General features: G+C 36.0%; 1 protein-coding gene across 4 annotated transcripts; it reads right to left on the bottom strand.

Moving 5' to 3' along the window:
* Positions 1-8: 8 nt before the first annotated feature.
* On the bottom strand, positions 9-19457 carry LOC132111394 (zinc finger MYM-type protein 4-like). 4 transcript variants are annotated; one of them, XM_059518656.1, is made up of 29 exons: positions 19285-19457; positions 17123-17166; positions 16771-16983; positions 16223-16321; positions 15988-16043; positions 14792-14956; positions 14632-14707; positions 13671-14088; positions 12560-12722; positions 11410-11616; positions 11033-11180; positions 10732-10847; positions 10218-10559; positions 9862-10012; positions 8490-8662; positions 8223-8367; positions 7886-8002; positions 7765-7808; positions 6817-6964; positions 6570-6700; positions 6352-6484; positions 6064-6252; positions 5673-5767; positions 2422-2566; positions 2114-2265; positions 1828-1942; positions 923-1171; positions 683-806; positions 9-244 (listed from the first exon to the last, which is right to left on the bottom strand). In XM_059518656.1, the coding sequence occupies exons 2-29, from the start codon at positions 17136-17138 to the stop codon at positions 34-36; spliced, it is 4341 nt and encodes a 1446-aa protein (XP_059374639.1). In that variant the 5' UTR covers positions 17139-17166; positions 19285-19457; the 3' UTR covers positions 9-33. The 4 variants fall into 4 exon arrangements, with proteins under 4 accessions (XP_059374639.1, XP_059374636.1, XP_059374638.1 ...); XM_059518653.1 differs by having other exon boundaries at positions 11018-11180; XM_059518655.1 differs by having other exon boundaries at positions 11018-11180; positions 17123-17170.
* Between the last annotated feature and the right edge of the window lie 1561 nt (positions 19458-21018).

Raw genomic sequence — 21018 nt, forward strand, 5'->3', positions numbered from 1 at the left:
TTAAAGCAAGGTCTCAGAGTTTGTAGGTTTTCATTAAGAACTTTCTTCATCTGATGAGTCCAGGTCCTTTTGCTGATGTTTAGAGTCCAGGTGAATGTCCCGTATAGCTAGGATCCGTGTGAGCATGCTCTCCATCATAATGCGATCCAGTGGCTGGGCTGAGTACCACACAGGGCTGCTGGGGTGGCAAGAGGCCTCGGGCTGCAGGTAGAAAAGATCTGGACGCTGCTTCACAGAGTCTGAGCTGTGGATATACAAGAGAATGAACATTATAAAGCCGTGCAACTGAAAGCACCAGAAAAAGTGCTCTTTTCCTCCAAGCAAAAGCAATTTAAATGATGCTCATTTTGTGTGCAAAACTCAAGCTGCATCATTCAAGGATCTGCATAATTCAAATAAAGTCACAAAAATGTGATACAAGTAGGAAGGGAGTAATAAACTACACTAAATGAATAGTTCACTCCAAAATATCAAGTGAGTGTTATTTGCAATCTTTTGTAAAACACAATGAGATGGAAGTTTAACTGTTTGGCAGAGGAATGACGACTTTACAGTAAAAATATCATTCACTTTCACTGAAAATGTTCCCATTGAAAACATACAAGTTTGGAATTATATAATGGTGAGTAAATCATGACAACTTTCATTTTTGAGTGAACTATCCCTTTAAAATAACACTCACCATTTTGAGAGATAGAACTCGTAGAGTCTGACAGGACAGCGTAAGGGGTTCTCCACATTTTCAGGCATCTCCAAAATCTCCTCTTCCATCTTCTCTTCCTCTCTCCTCCTTTTACCAGCTGGTGCTTGATGGTTGATTAACACAAATCGAGAAATTTAATGAGCATAGATGCACGCTTATGTGACTAGAAGCTCTGTAATTTAAACACTGTGACCACTGCATCTTCAGCACAGCCCTCACCTTTTTTGTCCTTTTCTTCTTCCTTGCCAGGTAGTCTGAAGCGAAGATAAGCAGTCATGCCGTTTTTGGTGGTCTTCGAGCAGTGGGAGACATTGGCGAATGCAAGGCGTCGATGCTCTTCAACCGTTTTGAGGTTGAGCAGCTTGGCTCCAAAAAACAGCAGCGTGTTGAGCAGAACAATAGGAGACAGAGCACCCAGCTGCTTGCATTCCCAAAGGTACTCCTCCTCGACCCGTGAGTGTACATATCCTGAAGAAACAGAAAAACAGACGTCACGATGGCTTTAAAAACCTATTTACAACAAGAGTGAATTTGTCAATTTTGTACCAAGTTTGGGGTTGGGTAGATTTAAAAAAAATATATTTTCATCAAGGCTGCATTTAAATGAAACAAAATCCAGTAGAAACAGAAATATTGTGAAAATTTGATTACAATTTAAAAAAAAAAAAAATTGTTTCAGGAGTAATGAAATTACTGCGCCGAGGTCAAAGTGCTCTTCCGCTATGCATTATAGTAGTAATTTTTATCCGCTCAGGAAATCGCCACTGTTTATTTTGTGTCACCATACTTACTCGTGTAACTACTCATGTAACCGTCTTTAAATAGGGAAAACATGGAAGTGTTTGGTGGCTTCTAAATTCATCCCTGTTTGGATCCTAAGGAATGAATGGTGCTAAGCTAAATGCTAACATAGTGGCGCTGCGCGCTACAGTGATTGAGTGCACGCACTGAGACAGGAGAGGTACGTATCCACTCGTCTAAGTTGAGGGAAGAACATAGTGGAATATGGAAAAACGGTGGTGTTTTCCTCTAAAATGGGTTGAAAGGATAGTCTAAATTTTTGTTAGACTCTTAATAGGCTATATATCTGACAATCAATGACAAAAAATGAAAAGGACTGTTACCTCCAGGAGGCAACATATTTCCCCAGTCCTTCAGCAGTGTGGTGATGTCACTGATGAACTGACTATAGAGTGAGTCCGTGAAGATATTTTCAAGACGCTCATTTTCAAGCAGACGCTAAAAAAAATGAGTCGAGACAGAATGTGTCACTGAAAATGCTTATTAGAACATATCTATCAAAAAATTAAATAAATAAATATTTAAATATAATTTAATTTAACTGAAGCTAGGGTGTAATAACAGATCAAACTGGATTAAGGAGCAAATGCTTTATTTTTAAGGTCAAACCTGCTGAATGCCTAGACACAGGTAGTAGATGCTATCAGGATCATAAGGCTCGCCGTTCGGCCTGCGGACTTCCTTGATGAAACGGCAAAGACCATAACTGAGATCCACAGAAGTGCACTGCAACAAATCTTCCTTCATAGTCATGGAGCCTTCTGAATAAGACACAGTGGGAGAAGAAAAAGTTGTTAAGACACATGGAAGGTCAGTGCAATGTCACACACTAACTGTGACAGTGACCTTTACTAACAACGCACGCTGCGAGAGTCATGAAGCAGACTCCATGTTCTGAGCCATATGTGTGAACTTACGGGACTGCTGCTCCTGTTCGCTCTGTCCCGCTTTCATTCTCACCCAGCTGGCCCAGGCTTCGACTCCGTACATTTGGTTGAGCTTTGTGCTGGAGGAACTAAGCCAAACACCTCCCGGTGTATCGGTGCCAGATCGCTTGCGACCCTGAATGAGACATAAAACAATTTTTATTACTAGACCACCTTTAGAAGTTTCCTTATGAAAGTGCAATTAAAAGATTAAACCTAATAAAAATCCGGAGTAGACACAATATCTGAAAATAAGCTGTTTCATGACTCTTTGGAATAGTCAACAAATGTCGCTAAATGACAACAACAAAAAAAATCCAAACAAACCAAATAAAATCATTTAAAAACATTACTAAAAATAATAAAATGCAAACTAAAATGAAAACTGAAAATATAAAAATAAAAGCTAATTCAAAATATGAACAAATACTATATAAATACTATCCTTTTAAAACAGAGGTAGATAAATTACATTGTAGATAAAAATTATAGCTGACTAGTCCATAGAAAATGTAACTTCTTATATTTTATTATATATAAAAATTCTAACTATAATATTAATATGATAAATTAACATTTAGTGTTTATCTTGTTATTAGGATGATTGTTTTCAGTTTTAAATGACGCTCGAAGCTAATCTACAAGCCAGAGAACAAAAACTCTCAAATCAACTCAAACCAATATTTCATGTCTATTTATTTACTTAATTGGTAAAAATCAGGATAAATGTACAATGAACCAGTCTTTAGTGAAAAATCAACCATTTTAGGTTAATCACTGTACATACATAACGTATTAAAAAAATAAAAAAAATAATTAAATTAAAAAAAAAAAAAAATATATATATATATATAATAATTTATTGGCAAAAATGTGAATGCTACATTGATAAAATAAATAATAATACAATTATAATTATGAAAATATAAACAAAGGCTTATACTAAATTCTCAACAGAAATCATAAACACATAAATAAACAAACACATCAAGTGAATAGGAATGAATGAAGCCAAAGAAAGCCTGAGTATGCCTGACACAAAGTAAAACATAAACGATAACATTCGATTCTAGTAAAGCAGGCGCAGACACTTCAGAATGTGTCACTGACAGATGCCGACACATTCATCTCCTTTTATGGTGACTTGCAGCAGCCTCCATGGCAACCACTCCTCCATCATCCTCTCCTTCACTTCCAGCTTCTTCTGTCCCCATCTGGCCTGCATTCAGTCTCATTGTAATTGGCTGCATGGTGTTATGTACAAAGTTCTTGTTTCTAAAGAGCCCTTGCTTCACGCTTTAAACAAGATAGACCGTCCTATTTGCCAGGTTCCCTCCGGAGGGATACAAACCTTCCAAATGCCATCTGACGGCATCACACTTCTCACAGCACCCTTTTCTTTTTTGGTGCCAGTTTTGAGGTCTCTATCAATTCTTCTCTAGCGTCACTGACACTTCAAATTTACACATCTTTGAATCTGGCATGGATTTTATCATTAAAAATCATTATCATTTAAAAAAAATGTCTTTGTTCATTTTTACTTGCGGTGTAACAAGTTTAAGAAATGAAAATAAAAATAATGACCAATTCTTCCTAGATTAAGCTAGGCTCACATAGAAATTGGAGCCGGTATTTTAAGCTCTGAAAAAGGAGGGGTTTTATTTCTGTCAGTAACCCAGTAAAGCTCTGTAATGAACGACGGTCTGCAGGGGATGATGGGACTATGACATCTACATGTGAAATTTCAGCACATGACACACCTAAATAAAAAGTGTTAAAAGGAATGGATCACCCACAAATGAAATATCATTAGACTTCATCTGTTTCACAGAAGAAAGATTACAGCTTTAGAATTACATGAAGGTGAGTAAATGTCTTTTTTTTCTTTTTTTTTTGGAGAACTATCAGTTTAATGAAGACTTTATTTTACCTTCATTTTGTTTCATAGCATATCCAAAACCAGGGCTGGATTCATATTTTTCTTGGAGCTTTTTGATAAATTTTTTTAGCCAATATGGCATGAACGATACTGCTTATTTCCAGGGATAACAGTGACATTATATATTCAATTAAATATTTTATTGAATTCATTTAGCCAGATGTACACAGATTCCTCTGACCGATTTCATGCCATTCTGGTTTATTAAATGGTCCATAACATCCAAAATTAAATAGGAAACCAATTTTTTTGTTCATGTCCACAGTCCACAAATGATCCCAATTGTTTTTGACAACAGCTATTACACTTGCTCATCTCCATGTGAACTTGAATGGTTACTGCACAACGTCTTTTATTCTCAAAAATACAAGTCTCTATAGAACTTTCCATGTACAACAAGACAAACTTGATAGAACAACAAAACAGCCTTGTGATGTGCCATTGACAAATGAAAAACATCAATCGACCTACCAAGCGTAAATCATTTTTAAAATGACCAGTCAAAAATATAAACTAGCAATACATGACAATGCAAGAAATGATACAAATGTTTTGGAACCTTTGTGACCCTGGACCACAAAATTAGTCTTGTGTCATTTTTTTCGAAAATGAGATTTATACATCATCTGAAAGCTGAATAAGCTGATGTATGGTTTATTAGTATCTGACAATATTTGGCCAAGATGCAACTATTTAAAAAATCTAGAATCTGAGGGTGCAAAAGAATATAAATACTGAGAAAATCGCTTTCGAAGTTGTCCAAATGAATTCTTAGCAATATATATTACAAATCATAAATTAAGTTTTGATACATTTATGGTAGGAAATTTACAAAATATCTTCCTGGAACATGATCATTACTTAATATCCTAATGATTTTTGACATAGAAGAAAAATGGATAATTTTGACATGATTATATACAATATTTTTTGGCTGTTGCTAAGAATATAACCCCAGTGACTTAAGACTGGTTTTGTGATCCAGGGTCACAATTAACAGTCCTTAATCTTGACAAGATACAGCCAAATGATCCTAAATGTTAAAAAGTTTTTAAAAAATCTAAGCTATATCTAAGAGAAATAGTCTCTCTGCAGTTACTGTGCTCCTAATTATAAACTGATCAACAAGTCTGGACAAGAGACTTTGGAAACACTTCAGTCTTTATCGTTCATCTAAAAGCCGGGACACAACCCACTTCAACAGACTTCACACTTCAGACTCTGGCCGATGTTCTGTCGTTCTGTCGCTCATGACAAATGTCTTTTCAATGAGCCGGGAATCTGATTCTGTCAGATTACATACCCTTTTCCTGGGAGGGTGGCTGTCTCTGCCCCTCTTACGTCTCTTCAGCGTCAATACCAGTCTGTTCTCTTTAGCTGATCCAGGGTCAGCTGATGCTGTGAAATGACATAATGGGTGTCATAATTTTGGAATTGGAATTTTGAAATATTACCCTGTTCAAACATGAATGAAAAGCTCATCAGAACGTGCTATAAAATGAATGTTACATTCATAAAGGGCTGGAAAAATGAAAAAGTAATTATTTTAAGTTAGTACTTAGTTGAGTCTGTGTGTTTTGAGAAATATAGACAAAAAGCACATATCTTTAAGATGTTGGCATGTTTAACTAAAGAAAAAAATTACAGATTAATTGCAACTAATCAATTAACACGTTTCTTAAATCATAACTTACATCGAGGAAAATCATTTTCCAGATCTGGCTGCTCTGACGACAAAGACGTGGCCCGAGCAGCTACCGGCTCTAGTTCGGTCGATGGCACCGGTGGCTTCACCTTGACTCCAGGATCCTCAGTATCTGCCAAGCTGAAGGGTGTTGATCTGGCCTCTGTCTCCAAATCACCACTGTAAGTGCTGCCCTGGTCTGAGCAAGACAATAATCCTCATCCTGTCAAATACTGAGGAACTGGAGGAGTTTATTTGGATAAGCAAATGGTCCAATAGTAATAAAATGTTTATGCACCGTGTGACGCAGGCTTGTCTTTTCCCTTATCCACATCATCGTCTTCCACTGAGCTCTGAGCAGGCAGGCTACATTCAGTGTCTTTCTGTTCGGGAGAGTCTTGAGATCCAGGGATGACCATGGGAACAGGCACCTGGGAGGTAACAGCACAAAAAGATTCAAGATGAGCTTTAAACTATAGGACAGAATCATTGTAGGTAATTACAAAGATGACATACCGGTAGAGGTAGGCCCAGTGGAAAGGGTGTGTACTGGGTGTATAGATGCATTGGTACTGGGATGTAAACTGGCATCGGAATGGGTACCGGCACTGGGACCAGCTTCACTTTCTCTCCATTTTCATCAATCACTGAGGACAGAGAAAATGTTAATGCAATATGTCATTTCAACATATTTTACATTGCTTATGACTGTACGGAATGAGGACTTCTGGCAGGCGTGACAGTAAAAGTGAGGTAGACCGACCTGTTTGGCACAGATTTGGAGGTATTGGAGGCTCTGGCTGACACTGGACGCCTTGCTCTTCAGTAATAGGTCTGCACATGAGAGCTTTGTTCTTCAACGTTCTTCGATATGGAATAGCAGAGACTGCAGCATCGGTTTGTGTGCTGGCCTATTAGAAATAGCATGAAATATAAGGACTAAAAAAAAAAACCATCACATATTTGACAAAAAGAAGCACATAATGCAAAGTTTAAAAAAAAAAAACACAATTTCAGTTGCCAAAAGCAATACCAAAATGTATCAAAAACTAATATTTCAAACACCTTTATTTGTAATTATGCGTTTTATTTATTTTGTAATTGTAAAAAGTCTGTATAACTTTTATTTGTCACTTTTGATAAATGCATCTTTACATTCACTACCATTCAAAAGTTTGGGGAAATTCTAGTAATTCTACAGTAAAAACAGTGATATCACAATTCATTTTTCATTATTATTATTATTATAAAATATTCTAAAATGTAAATTACTTAATTACTCCAGTCTTCAGTGCCACATGATCCAGAAATCATTCTAATATGCTAATTTAATGCCCGGGTAACATTTCTTATTATGAAAGTTATAAAACTTCATGCAGATTTCCTTCTTCAAAAATGTGTGAAGCACATGGAGTATAGAGAAAAATGGCATATAAATGTAACAAATTAATTAAAACAGTTGTGCTGCTTAATATTGTTTATATTGTCATACATTTTTGGAGGATCCTATGAGAAATACAAAGTTAGATTCATTTAAAATAGAAATCTTTTGCAACATTATAAATAGATTTACTTTATACAATTAAATGCATTCTTGCTGAATGGCTCTTGCAGAAAAGTAAAAAAAAACAAACAAAAAAAACCTTTTGAACAGTAGTGTGTACGTTATACAACCCTTTTCGACACAAAGTATGTGTGCATCAGTACTTACTTCCCCAATGTTTTTTGAGCTGGCATTAGAGGTAGGCAGAGCCCCTGCAAAGAAAATTTATATAATTAAAACAGTAATGAAAAGATTTTGATTTTGATTTAAAGAGACATTGAAAAATTACCTGTGAGAGCAGTATTTCCCGGTAATGTGGAGGCCAGTGACACTACACCACCAATTACAGGCATGTCTTTCGACAGAGATAATGGAGCTTGAACTGTAGTGGTGTTAGACACAGCACCTTAAATGATGATGCAACAAGAGTGAGTCCATTTCATAATAAAAACAGTTTTGATCATTCAATTTTACAGTACATATGATATTAAACTCTTGAATCTGTTAAGAGTCTTTATCAACAGGTTTTACTCCGCTAAATAAATAAATGTGTTAAACACATTGTCAACTGGTAGCCCTACTATATTTTTAGATCAGTTTCACATACAGAACTACATGGTGACTACCATTGCTTGCTGGCTGATGAGGGGTAATGCACTTTGAACAGAACTGCAGCAAACAGGACAGGTTACAGAAGTGTCTTGTTGTTCCATCCCAGACAAGGCTTTCCTTTAGTGAGCCCTGATTCTTACAGCCATGACACTTGGCCATCTGACAAAATTAATGCAGGAATGAAGCAAAAATATGTAACAATTAAAAAAAGATAATTGTAAGGCTTTCTTAAAGAAATAAAAGGCCAGCTACAGCTAAAATCCATAATAAATGTGTTGAACCTCATAAAAGAGCACGGTGTAAAGAGACATGCACTCCTCTGTGCAAAACTCCTCAAGTTTGCCCCCAAAGAAGTTCTGAATGGTTTTGTGGGTCATGTTTTGACAGTAGGCACAAACCCTGCATTGACCTCCATGTCGTTTGGCAAGGTCATGCTTGAAAAGCAGTTTACAGCCTATAAAAGAAGAAAGAATGAATGAAAGACAAGTGAATGTATGTGGAAAACTGAGGCATAAACCAACCATTATTTAGAAAAGTTCTTAATTTGATTTTCTTCACGATTTTACATTGTGTATGAAGTGGCCAGACAAAACTTCATTGTTTATTGTAAGCAAGTAAATGAAAACGTTTCAAGAAATGTAAAAATATTAATGTGAAACGCATAAGCCCAATAATAAGCAAAACAATAAAGATCACTAGCAGAACAGGAGAAATGCCATTTTATTTTTGTGACCCAATGTTAAAACAAACGCATGATGTAGGAAAAAAAAAAAAAAAAAAAAAATCACAGATTGTATAAAAACATGGACGTGGTGTCCATGACGTCACCCGTAGATTTCTGAGGAGCGTTTTTGACGCTCAAAGTGGGCAGGGCAGATCATCGCCATCTTGGCAACACATCACCGTGCGTCACACCCTGATAATCAAAAATGGGTAAAGAGGCGGGAGCTGGTTGCTGAAACCACACCAACCTAGCTCGACAGCAACGGCGATCCACCTGTCACTCAAGTGGCCACACCCTTAATTATGCTTAAGGCTTAATTTAAACGGATGACTTATAAAAAAAAAAAAAAAATTCACAGTTGTCATGAAGAGCAAAATTAGCTACATAGACCAATACCACTTTTTGTACCAGGAATTAAAAAAAAAAATTCTGCTGTAAAGTTGGGCATTTTATCATAGGGAGTCTATGGCATTGACTCCCTTTTGGAGTCAGCCTCTAGCGGCCAGTCGATGAATATCAGTTTTAGTCACTTCCGTGTTGAATTCATGAGAGAGACAGGAAGGTTGATGCTCAGAAAAATATATATATCGTAACCACGAATTAAGATTTTGTTCCTACAACTTGTTTATTAATGGCCTTGATTGACTAATTCATCCCCTCGTCTGTTAAATCATGGCAACAATTTACTAATTCTTTCCAACGTTGTGGTAAATAGTTTTCCAATTCGTTCCCTTAGTTTGATTAAACTACTAAAATGAGGGGAAAAAATTTGTAAATTGTCGCCACAATTTATTACAACAAGGGAACAAATTAGCAAATCATGGCCACTGTAGTAGGAACCAGTTCTTAATTTATGGCCATGATATCAAATTTCCGCCAAGTGTCGAATGAAGGCTCCATTACGAATCAAGTAAAGATGTTTCACAAACCTTCACAACAGAAAGATCTCGGCTGCTTTTCGTATGTGATGATGTCTTTGACCACTTTTTCTATTTTGCAGTACTCGCACAAAGCTTTCACGCTGCTTTCCCTCTTGTATGTGTCGCAACACGCTCGAGAACAGAACAACCCTGCATGACCCTAAGAGAAGGAAAAACTTTTTGAAAAACTACAAAAAGAATAATTTAAAAAAATAATGAACTATCTGGCCAATATTGTCTGACATTTATTAAGGAGGTGTTGTATAAATGTAACATCACACTTGCAATTGCGCTGTTGTTCTAAGTATCGGTATGGCTGTGATTTGGCCACCGATTCAGTCATGTGACTGTTTTGGAAGCCGTACCTTGAACTGGAAAACCTCAGGCTTTGAGCTGAACTGATTCTGGCACTGTTTGCACGTCAGCTGTACTGTGTCAGATGATGAGGGAGGCTTGATTGGCCATTGCTGCTGGGCGTCTTGTGAGTTAACCACAGCAGGAGCTGGCACATAAGTTGGAACTGGATTTTGAATGGATGGTGGTACGAAAGGTGGAGGAGGGTTGTGGTTTGGGCCAGGAACACTGGATGAAGTTTGAGTGGGCTGGAGATGGTCGGTGGTGGGTCGAGGTGGTGCAGAGCTCTGAGGCGGAGGTCCTTGTGAGTTACCATTCATCTGGTTATGAGGTACAGATGCATTCAGTTTCTCCTATAGAGAGAGAGAAAAAAAGGAAAATTCACATCTGATTTACTATGACCAATATAATTGGGTGGTGGAAAGAAAGCAAATAAAGCTTTACACCTGTAATCGAGCAGGTGTATAGACTAAACACATATGTAATCAAATAAAGTACTGGAAATAGAGACAAACAATGCAACACCTGGAATTTGCCCACACAATCTAATGAGCAGAAGTTCCTGATGGACCCATCAGAAATGGCAAGGTGATACTGTGGAACGGCTAACTTCTTGCAAGTTGTGCATGGGAAAGAGGTGCCTAAAGAGTAATTTTTATTAAAAAAATAATTAAACTTTGAAATAATTTATGAAATTGTTTTGAATCATTTATATTTTTACTAAAAGTATTTTTTAGACACAACTGAAGACAACTGATTGACAATTTTTATAATTGGAAAAAAAAAAAAAAAAAGTTATGAGATAACTTACATTTCAAATATTTACCTGTCAAACTGGGAGATGCTTGACTCAGGGCCACACATCTTTGAGAGCAGAAGAATTCTGTAACACCCTGTATGTTTGTCCCTTCCATCATTTGTTCAATATCTTTGATATCTTGGCAGTAGGGACAGTGAAGCCTCTTGCCACTTTTCTGCAACACAGTAAAAAAAAACAACAGCTATAAATCCGCAAAATTATTTTGTTTTAAAACATATTTTTGGGCTTTTCACTTCTATTGACTGCAAAGTTATGGGATTGGGAGACAAGCCAAATTCAAGTCTGCGTATCCCACAGGACGTAAAAATGAATGAATCAGACCATGAATAACAAACACAGCTTGAGCAAAGAATTGCAATTTCATTCGGGTTATGTTGGGGTACCTGTTTGTAATTAGAGATGCATTCGGTGCAGCAGAACTTTTTAATACTATCTTCAATCTGAACCAGGTGATAGTTTCCTGAGGCTGTACAGTTGCCACAGTTCTCGCAGTAGCTCATGTAGAGGTTTCTGGAGGATCTGAAGCGTGCAAAGCATTCATCGCTGCACAGCTTGTGCACAGCACCCAGATGAGTCACTTCATGCTGAATCTGTAATGCAAAGAAAAACAATGCATGTCTTAATCACAACATTTAACTGAATGGATTCCAAGTTGCATTGACATTCTATGACTTTGCAGTGGGCTAAAGAGATGTTTACACAAGAATAGTGTGACAGTTTTCAGCATCTCGCATCGTAAGTGTTACGTTTTTAAGACAGAATGTCATGTTAAAGTCAGAGGACAATTATTTCTTTATACTCGTTTTTCCTCTTTCATGCTCGCGAATGTTCCTTTAGATGCGTATGTGAGCACAGTGCTGCAACAGCTGGCTGATCAAATAACTGAAATGGAGCAAATGTACCCAGATCTTCAATAGATCACTGGAGCTGTGTGTATTCCTCTCCTGCTTCAAATACTCCACTATCATTCCGCCCCCCCCCTCCAAAATTAGGAAAAGGACTAAGAAAATCACTTTGGGCCCCACAAACCCAGCCCACTCTCTCTTTCAACTGTTGCACTCTGGTCGGCGGGCAACATGGCTTATTTTACCTTCTATGGTTTATTTACACTTCTCTGGTGAGACCATTTTTTTAAATGAACATACTCAGTACATTTATGATTGTTAAAATCTAAACTATAAAAAAAAAAACTCAAAAGCTTATCAAATTGTGCAAGAGGCTCATTAGCTCATAATGCAAGATAATGGCGCAAAAAATCATCTACAAGATAATTGCCCCCTCAGGCAGGATTATACCATGTTGAGGGCCATAATTCACCCATGTCTTTTTTTAATTGGTTTTGAAAATAACATCTTGTACTCTTTATTCCAAAAACTGAATGCATTTCATCAAAGTGTACTAACAAAAACCTACTTCACAATCTGCATTTATCAAAAACTATTCAACCCATAAGGGAGTAACAAATTATGCAAAAATCAAAAGAACAAATGTTTGTTTCATCTAAAATTACATCGTGAATAATTTAAGCCTTACCTCTTTGACCAATTTACACACGCCGCATTGTGTATATAGATCTGGAGTTGCATCTTCATATCTGTTTTTATAAATACTAAGACAAGCTTGGCTGCAGAACTCCTTTAGTGTGTTCATAGAGCCCACGGGGATTGTTATCAAGTCCTTTAAATTGACAATGACCCTTTGAAACAATAAAGATATTATAAAAAAAATTATCACATACCATTTGTATAAATGCATTAAATTATGCATAACCAAATATTTGAACTATTATCAATCATAATCAATTTCCAAATTTTTTTACAGGTTGCTGTTCTGTCTTAAAGTGATAGTTCATGCAAAAAAATAATAATCATAAAATAATAATAATAATGAAATTTCTTTATTTATTCACTTTTTTTTATCATACCAAATTCACATTTTTCTTCTTTGGAACATAATAGTAATTTTTTTAATTTTCTCAGCTGTTGTACTCCACACAAAATTATCTCCAAAAATTACTATGGATCATTATGGGTCAGATTTTATTAAAAGCTTGCATTATTGCAAGCTCTCTTTTGGAGTACTCCACTGTCAGGATTTACTAATAACATGTAATGAAAAATCTGCAATGAAAGACACTTCTTTTTTTTTTTTTTTTTTTAGCTGACCTTATTGCATGTGCATTTGTAGGAGTGTCGCTTTTAATTAATGGGAGGAGAGTATTTAAATAAATCATGCAATGTGTTTACTAAGGTGATTTACTCAAGGTTGAAGCCCTGCCCTTGGGCGTTTGCGATGGTCATTATGAAAGTGAGCTGGCTGTCTTTATTATTTTGCACATTGTCAGAAGGTCATTTGCAGAACTTTCCACTCCCAATGGCCCTTTTATGGAATTGGGAGATGCATTTGCTGTTTAGTAAATCTGGCCCTATATGTTTTTATTGTATGGAAAATAACAACTTTTTTTATTAACTTAATTTGTGTTCCACAGAAGAATGACAATAGGTTTGGAACAACAATAACAATTTAAGGGTAAACTATTAATTTAACAAATTTTTTCAGTTATCTATACAATTAATAAAGTGACAGAAGATGGATTCATTATATAGTAAACAACAAAGTATATATATAAATCATTAGAACTCACTTAAGGCAGAGGTGGCAGGTTTTCTTAGGGGCAACGATGGGGGTAAACTGAACTGATGGTAAACTGAAACTAGTTAGACACACAGTGGAGCAAAACAGCTGGTTGGAGCCTTTTCGCTGGAATGCAGTTTGACCTTTCTGGAGGACTTTAGAACAGCCTGAGCAGCAGATCCTCACTGTGGGTGGAGGAGCATGGATCTGGGGTGGCTGTGGAGGAGGCTGTAGGTGAGTTTGGGGCATCACGGACGGCTGCATTCGGGAGCGAGTGTGGATTTGAGGATGCATCTGGGTCTTGGGTTGCAGCCGGAGCTGAAGCGGTGTTTGGGATTGGGCTGGCAGAAGTATAGTAGTTCCTCTGAGTGTAGCCGCATTTTGGGACATTACTGAGAATGAAGATGCATGGGAGGGTGCCATAGATGCTGTATGAAATAACAAACGTTGTTGTTAAGTTAGATTAATTTCTGTGAATCAGTTCAAAGTTGTCAGTTTCAAAGAGCGGATTCAAAACTAATTTCTATGCACAGAAATGTAATAGAAATCAAACATTATAATAAAACATTAGAAATCCCTTCACTGTCACTTTTGAGGAATGTAATGTTCCCTTGCTGAATAAAAGTATTAATTTCTTTACAAATAATAATAATTAGACGGTATAGGAAAATATCTTTGATTAATAATTTTAAAACATTTAACTTGTGTCTTGAAAGTTGTTTCATTAAACATTTGCTTTAGATATTAATCTATTTTGCTTTAATGGCTGGTTGGAGAAATTTTGTTTTCTTAAAATGGATTTTTCTTTTTAAGCAAATACATAAATATTGAGATCTTTATCAATCATCATTAAAAAGCTGAAAATTACTGATATATCACCCAGACCTCATGCCACACAGTTATCACTGATGGTAACAGTAAAGCTGTTGATAAACAGTGATGTGACGGAAGAGAAATCTTTATGCACTCACCAGAAACTGCATCACTGCTGTTTCCGCTGACAGAGAAAACAGAGCTAATCCTCAATTCATCTGATGCAGAGCAGGCCTGAAATGATTCAAAAGTCCTTTATTACACATGACATATGTTTTTACAACAAATTGAACAGCACAGAACAAGACCAAATCTTACCTCATTCTCATTATTTTCAGAACTGTCAAGCTCCTGTTTAACACGGCTCATGTCGGACTCGGGCATTAATGCTTTATCATATTCTTCATCAATAGGCTCATCTTTAATACTTATTACAGGTGAGTAACTTGTTTCTCTGCCTGCGCATTCAGAAGGGAGCTCCGGCTGTAACCAGGAACAAAAAGCACTTTAATCAAACATCACAGTCCTATTTAACACTGGAACAACACCACTAACCGGCAGCCAAAACTGGGAAATGGGAATAAAACTATCCTTCACTTTTGACCACATACGTTCAGCAGCTATTTCATTAGGCCCACCATTGCATATGCTCGCTAATGCAAATATCCTTCAGCACGCTACCGTGTAGAATTTAAAGAAATATTTCACCCAAAATTTAAAATTTGCTTAATTTACTCATCTCTCTGGCCATCCAAGATGTAGAGTTTGTTTCTTCATTGAAACAGATTTGGAGACATTTAGCATTAAATAATTTGCTCAACAATGGATCTTCTGTGGTGAATGGGTGCCGTAAGAATGAGGGTCCAAACCAGCTGATAAAAACATCACAATAAACATGACTGCAGTGCATCAAATAATGTCTTGTGAGGCTAAATCCAGATGAATCAATCATTAAGACATTTTAATTTTAAACTGTCCCTTCCAGCCTCTAAAGTACTCTGAAAATCCACCAACAGAACTGTTTTTACTTGGTGCTCGATCTTTGAATATTTCTCTCCTTACTCAAACGAGATTACTTTTTCATTATGGATAGATATTTTAGTCAGAAACAATGGGTTAAAATGAAAAATGCCTTGATGTATTTTTTTCTTATATAACCACTGCTTTTCACTTCACAAGAAATTAACGGATCAACTAAAGTTTTGTGGATTATTGTGATTTTTTATCAGCTGTTTGGACTCTCATTCTGACGGCACCCATTCACTGCAAAGGATCCATTGGTGAGCAATTAATGTAATGCTGAATTTCTCCAAATCTGTTCCTAAGAAGAAAAACTAATTTACATCTTGAACGGCATGATGGTGAATACATTTTCAGCAAATGTTCATTTTTGGTTGAACTATTCCTTTAAGATGTTTTTGGATAAAAATTTGTCAATATTTTAGAATAAAGTGGCCACTGAGTGCACATTTCTATTAACATCCCCTTGTCTGTGTTTTTTCACCTATACTTACATTAGCATCACTTCGCGATGACTCAATTCTAAGTTCAGACTGTACGTCTTGGATATCTGACAGAGGAGAACAAAAGTAGAATTTTTACACTTGCAGTTCCATAATTATCTTAACATGTTGTCCAGCTGATCATCACTACAGTGTACACATACAAGACTAAATTATTCAGGGAAAAAAATAAACAGCAGAATTACTGAAAATAAATGACATTTAAAATAATTTCATTTTGTTTTACCTATAATAGTGTCTGATAAAGGGGTCACGGGGGTGTCCTCAGAAACCTTCGGTCTTTCCTCATCCATTTCTGAAGAGCCATTGATAGACGAGATGTTCTCTTCCGTAGTCCAAAAGGATCCCAATTTAAAAAGAGTCCAGATAAGTTAACCTACATTCTGATTTATAGTTAACTCTCATTAAAGAACTATTTCATTTAAAAAAACAAATAATGATTTACTGCATAGTAGTTATATTGAAAACAATGGGTCTCATTCACTTATAATGGCATGGATTACTTTGTATGTCTACTCACAGCTGAAATTGTCACAAACAACAACTTGCGTATATGCACATTAATTTATTCTTAACCCCATTCTAATGTTAATGAATTTGGACTTTTGAAATTTATGAAAGTTATTGGTGAATTATGATTTGTTTGTGAAAATCTGTACGCAGATTTCATGAACACATTTTTGTCTACACAAACTTAGTCAATCAGACCTAGTATAATTGCAGAAACCTTCCAGCATATGACAGTTTGCTCAGTAAATTCATTTTCAAACTCACCTGCATCTGCACCGCTAGTAGGCACTCTATCTTGACTTTCGTTTTTATCATCGCTGTTCTTTTCCATCTGTTCCAAAGCTTTCTGAGCAAAGCTACTGTCTATTTCCCAATCATCTTCATCTGTTCCAAAGACTGGAAGTCCATCGAGCTCATCATCCACTGGCTGACCACTGCTGCTCTCACCCTGATCAGCAGATGTTTTGATTTCAAGCTCTAAAGGATATAGATAAAACAAAGATGGTTTAATACACCAACATGTGAGATGAAACTAATAAAAACTGACTAAAAGAAACACCAAATGGAGTTGCAAGTGGAGGGAACTGAAGTGAAATTGAGGTATTTAGTTTCTTACCCGATGACTGGTCCATCTGGCCAGATCCGCTAACAGAGTGCTGGCTTCCTAGAATACAAAAGACATGGAAGGAGTGGAATTTTTAGTTTTGGGATCAACATAGCAAATAAAATTTAAGGAAAAAAAGGTCAGTTGAAATAACACACACTTCTTTTGTTTCGATTGCAGCATGAAATTTTTATTTTCATGCAAAAAAAATGCAGACTTTAGTCCCCACACATTTCATACAGAATATCAATTCTCACAAGAGGAAAAAAAACATTCATGTCAAGAAATTGAAATAAAATAAACGTTAAAATTAAATGTTAAAAGCTGTTTTATACATATAGCTGTGTAACATATCAGCTGCATTTATGGTAAACTTCATATTTCAAATAAATAGCTAAACAAAATTAGAGTTGGCAACAAACATGGAATGAGTAAAATTATGTCATTACGTTGAGCGCAAAAGAACCGGTGAACCGTTTTCTTCAACCGGTTTATTGAATCGAACTGTCTGAAAGAACTACTGGTGATCCGAAAACCAATGCAGCTCATGAACGAGTCATTATCTGGCTCGGCTCGGTGTTCATCTCTTTCTTCACAGCAGTTCAGTCAGTGTACTGTTTGAGTAAATGAATTACTCCGGGATATTGGTTTGTTTTAACTCAGAGGGAGTGTCAGCCACATTAAAAAAGTTAACAGCTTAAGTCATTTGTGGATTAATGCGTATTGGAGACGCAAACTGTTTCAAACGATTCAGTTCGATTAGGTGAACTGTTTCAAAAAGATCCGGTTACATCAAATGATTCGTTCGCGAACCAGATATCACAAACTGCTTTATTTTGAACTCTCTCACAACAGACCAGGAAGAGAAGACAATGCTGAATAAAGTCATAGTTTTTGCTATTTTTGATGCTTCAAAAAATTCTAACTGGCCCTCTGATGTCACATGGACTACTTTGATGATGTTTTTCTTACCTTTCTGGACATGGACAGTATACTGTACACACAGTTTCAATGGAGGGAAAGGAAGCTCTCGGACTAAATCTGAAATATCTTAAACTATGTTCCGAAGATAAATGGAGGTCTCACGGGTTTGGAACGACATGAGGGTGAGTTATTAATGACATAATTTTGATTTTTGGGTGAACTAACACTTTAACCAAGAGTATGTTGCGGTCCGTTCGCTATTAAAAGTGCATCTTATCTTTTTTGTGCCACAATGGCCATGGCTGCTTAACCTGACCGAACAGGGAGCGCGCTCTCCAATTTGAGATTGTTGAATGTTGAGGAGGCGTTCGTGCACCAGTCAACAGTTTGATTGATGTACGAATGAGCCTATCGACTAATGCTTTTATTGCTCTCCTCTGAACTATATGACATAAGTTAACAGTACGCCTATGGACGTATCCGTGTATTTATTAGGCAGGGTCGAATGAAAAGTGGAACAGATGCTCAATTTGCGTGAGGCGGGACAAAGGGTAAAATTGCTGTACAGTACAACGTAAGGCGGGACAGGTGGTCACTCACTCTGCCTGAAAGAATGAAAAGACCGAGTTGAAGGTGGAGCGATTCGACCAATCAGATGAAAGCAGCGTTTCAGCTCCGCCCACCAGTGCGAATGAAATATTAAAGCCATAAACTGAAATGATCAAAACGTACACGGACCAACTGTCTTGTCCATGTTCTCTCACTTGAATCCTCTTCTTGAGATTTGAGTCTCTGACCTTCTGCAAGCCCCGCCTTGTTCACGCAGTGATTGACATGGCGGGAGGGGGCGGACACGTGATCGGCTCGGAATGCATTTTCAATGTGCACATTGAATTTTGCTACATTCATTGCGGGACACTGAATGAAAATGCAAAGTGTTTTTTTTGCACAAATGTATTGGAAAATGTAAATGTAAATACAGAAATGCATTGTCATTTTACATATTGCATTGTCATTTTGCATATTACATCCCAAATTGAATATTGCTACCCATACGCTTCCATACATGATCGCGTATTTATGGTTTTACCAAGAGAACTGAGGACTAAACTACTGATCATCAGCATCGTACTCCCAGACCCGCGTTGTGTTAGCATTAACGCTAGCGGGCTACATATGAGAGGGAACAGAGAGGAAATTATGCTTTACCTTGAAACAGATATGCGTGAGGGTTGTAAATGTATACTTACGAAGAGATAAATATCAGCTGTCAAACTGGGGGTTTCATGCGTTCTCGTGATGTTTTAAACGTCTTTCAATCTTCACTGTTGTTTTGGACGTACAAAGCCTTTTGCCAAAGCAACAACTCGAATCGAGCTCCTGCTGCTTCCAGACAAATGTTCTGCTGCACCCAGGTGTCCAGGAGGAAGAGTGCAGGGCCTTAGACACCTGATCAAAAATACTAAACACAGAGATAGATGATTGACTTAAACTTTATCTGTATGATATCTTACATTAAAACCCAACTGCAAAATACTTTCTTCTGATCTACATTTACACTGCAAAAAGTCTCCTCTAATTAAAAAGCTCTGAAGACATCTCGTATTATAGAACTGTTTTTATTGTGATTTTTTTTCTATTTTTTTTTCTCTCATTTGTATTCCCCCATATGTTCTATGTTCTTTTTTCTTTATTATTTGTTTCTTCTGTATTGAAGTATATTTCTGCAATAAAAAACTATGTGCAACTGTTCATGTGCAATTATTAAATAAATAGGAAATATTTATAACAGTTCAATTTATAATATTATAAATAATAAATTATATGTTATTATAAAGTGTTTAATAAAGTTGACACCCGTTAAGCAATAAAGTAACAGTTTATATCAGGACACAAAAAAACAGTTATTTTTTACATTCATGCTCACCACAAATTATATAACCTCTTTCATGCAATACACAAAATATATTACAGGAAAACTGGGAAAAGGGTTTGAGGAGATAAAAATTTAAGAAATAAACAATTTAAAAGTTTTATTTAAAAACATAGTGTTTTGCTGTTTTTATATATAAAATAATATAATATAATATAATATATATATATATATATATATATATATATATATATAATATAAAATATAATATAAGAATAATATATTTTTCAGTGCATAAAGAAGACTGAACGGTGTGAAACAGTGGTGTGTGTTATTTTGCAACAATTACTTTTGAAAATCTATACAGGTACACATTCAATACTTGAGCAAATATAATGCAGTTTCCATCCACATATATATATATATATATATATATATATATATATATATATATATATATATATATATATATATATATGTGGATAAAAAAGGAAGAAGTATGTTAATGTTGCTTTAAGTAAAGGTGAAGTTAAAACTATAATTATGGAAAATATTTTAAATGATTAGCAAGAAATATGAACAGGAGGGCACAAGTCATTATAACAAGGATGAGACCTGAACACACAGGACTGAATGCATCAATATTTATTACTGGATTATATGAGAATGGTTTAAATTAGTATTGTGGGGAAAAAGAAACAGTAGAGCATATAATATCTATATATATATATATGACGAAGAAAGAAAGGAATTATTATTTCTTTCTTAAATATAAAAGGGAAATGTAAATAAGGATTTGGGGTAGCCTACTTCTTATATAGGCTCCTAATAAAATAGGTTTATAGTACAGGGTTGAGCGAGAGGATTTAAAATCAAACAGGGATGCTGTAGCCTGATCTGGACTTTAGGAAAACAGGGAAGCATTCTGGAGGAGCTGGAGACACCTGGGAACTAAGGGAAGAGTTTCACATTTATGAAGAAATATAATTATGTTTTTATTTTAATTTTATTATTGCTTTATTTATTTATTTTTACATGTGCATATGTCATTTTGAGGATAATAGTTACATGACTGCACAACAGTACATGGAAGGTGGCGCTATGAATTTAG

Source organism: Carassius carassius, chromosome 31 (assembly GCF_963082965.1).
Source record: "Carassius carassius chromosome 31, fCarCar2.1, whole genome shotgun sequence".
Lineage (NCBI taxonomy): Eukaryota > Metazoa > Chordata > Actinopteri > Cypriniformes > Cyprinidae > Carassius > Carassius carassius.

What these genes read in the sequence shown, in the direction of transcription:
- LOC132111394 (XM_059518653.1), bottom strand. An exon ending in CATCGCGAAGTGATGCTAAT is followed by an intron (nt 14,957 to 15,987) that starts GTAAGTATAGGT and finishes TCCTGGTTACAG; the next exon opens with CCGGAGCTCCCTTCTGAATG. An exon ending in CTGAGGTTTTCCAGTTCAAG is followed by an intron (nt 10,013 to 10,217) that starts GTACGGCTTCCA and finishes TCCTTCTCTTAG; the next exon opens with GGTCATGCAGGGTTGTTCTG.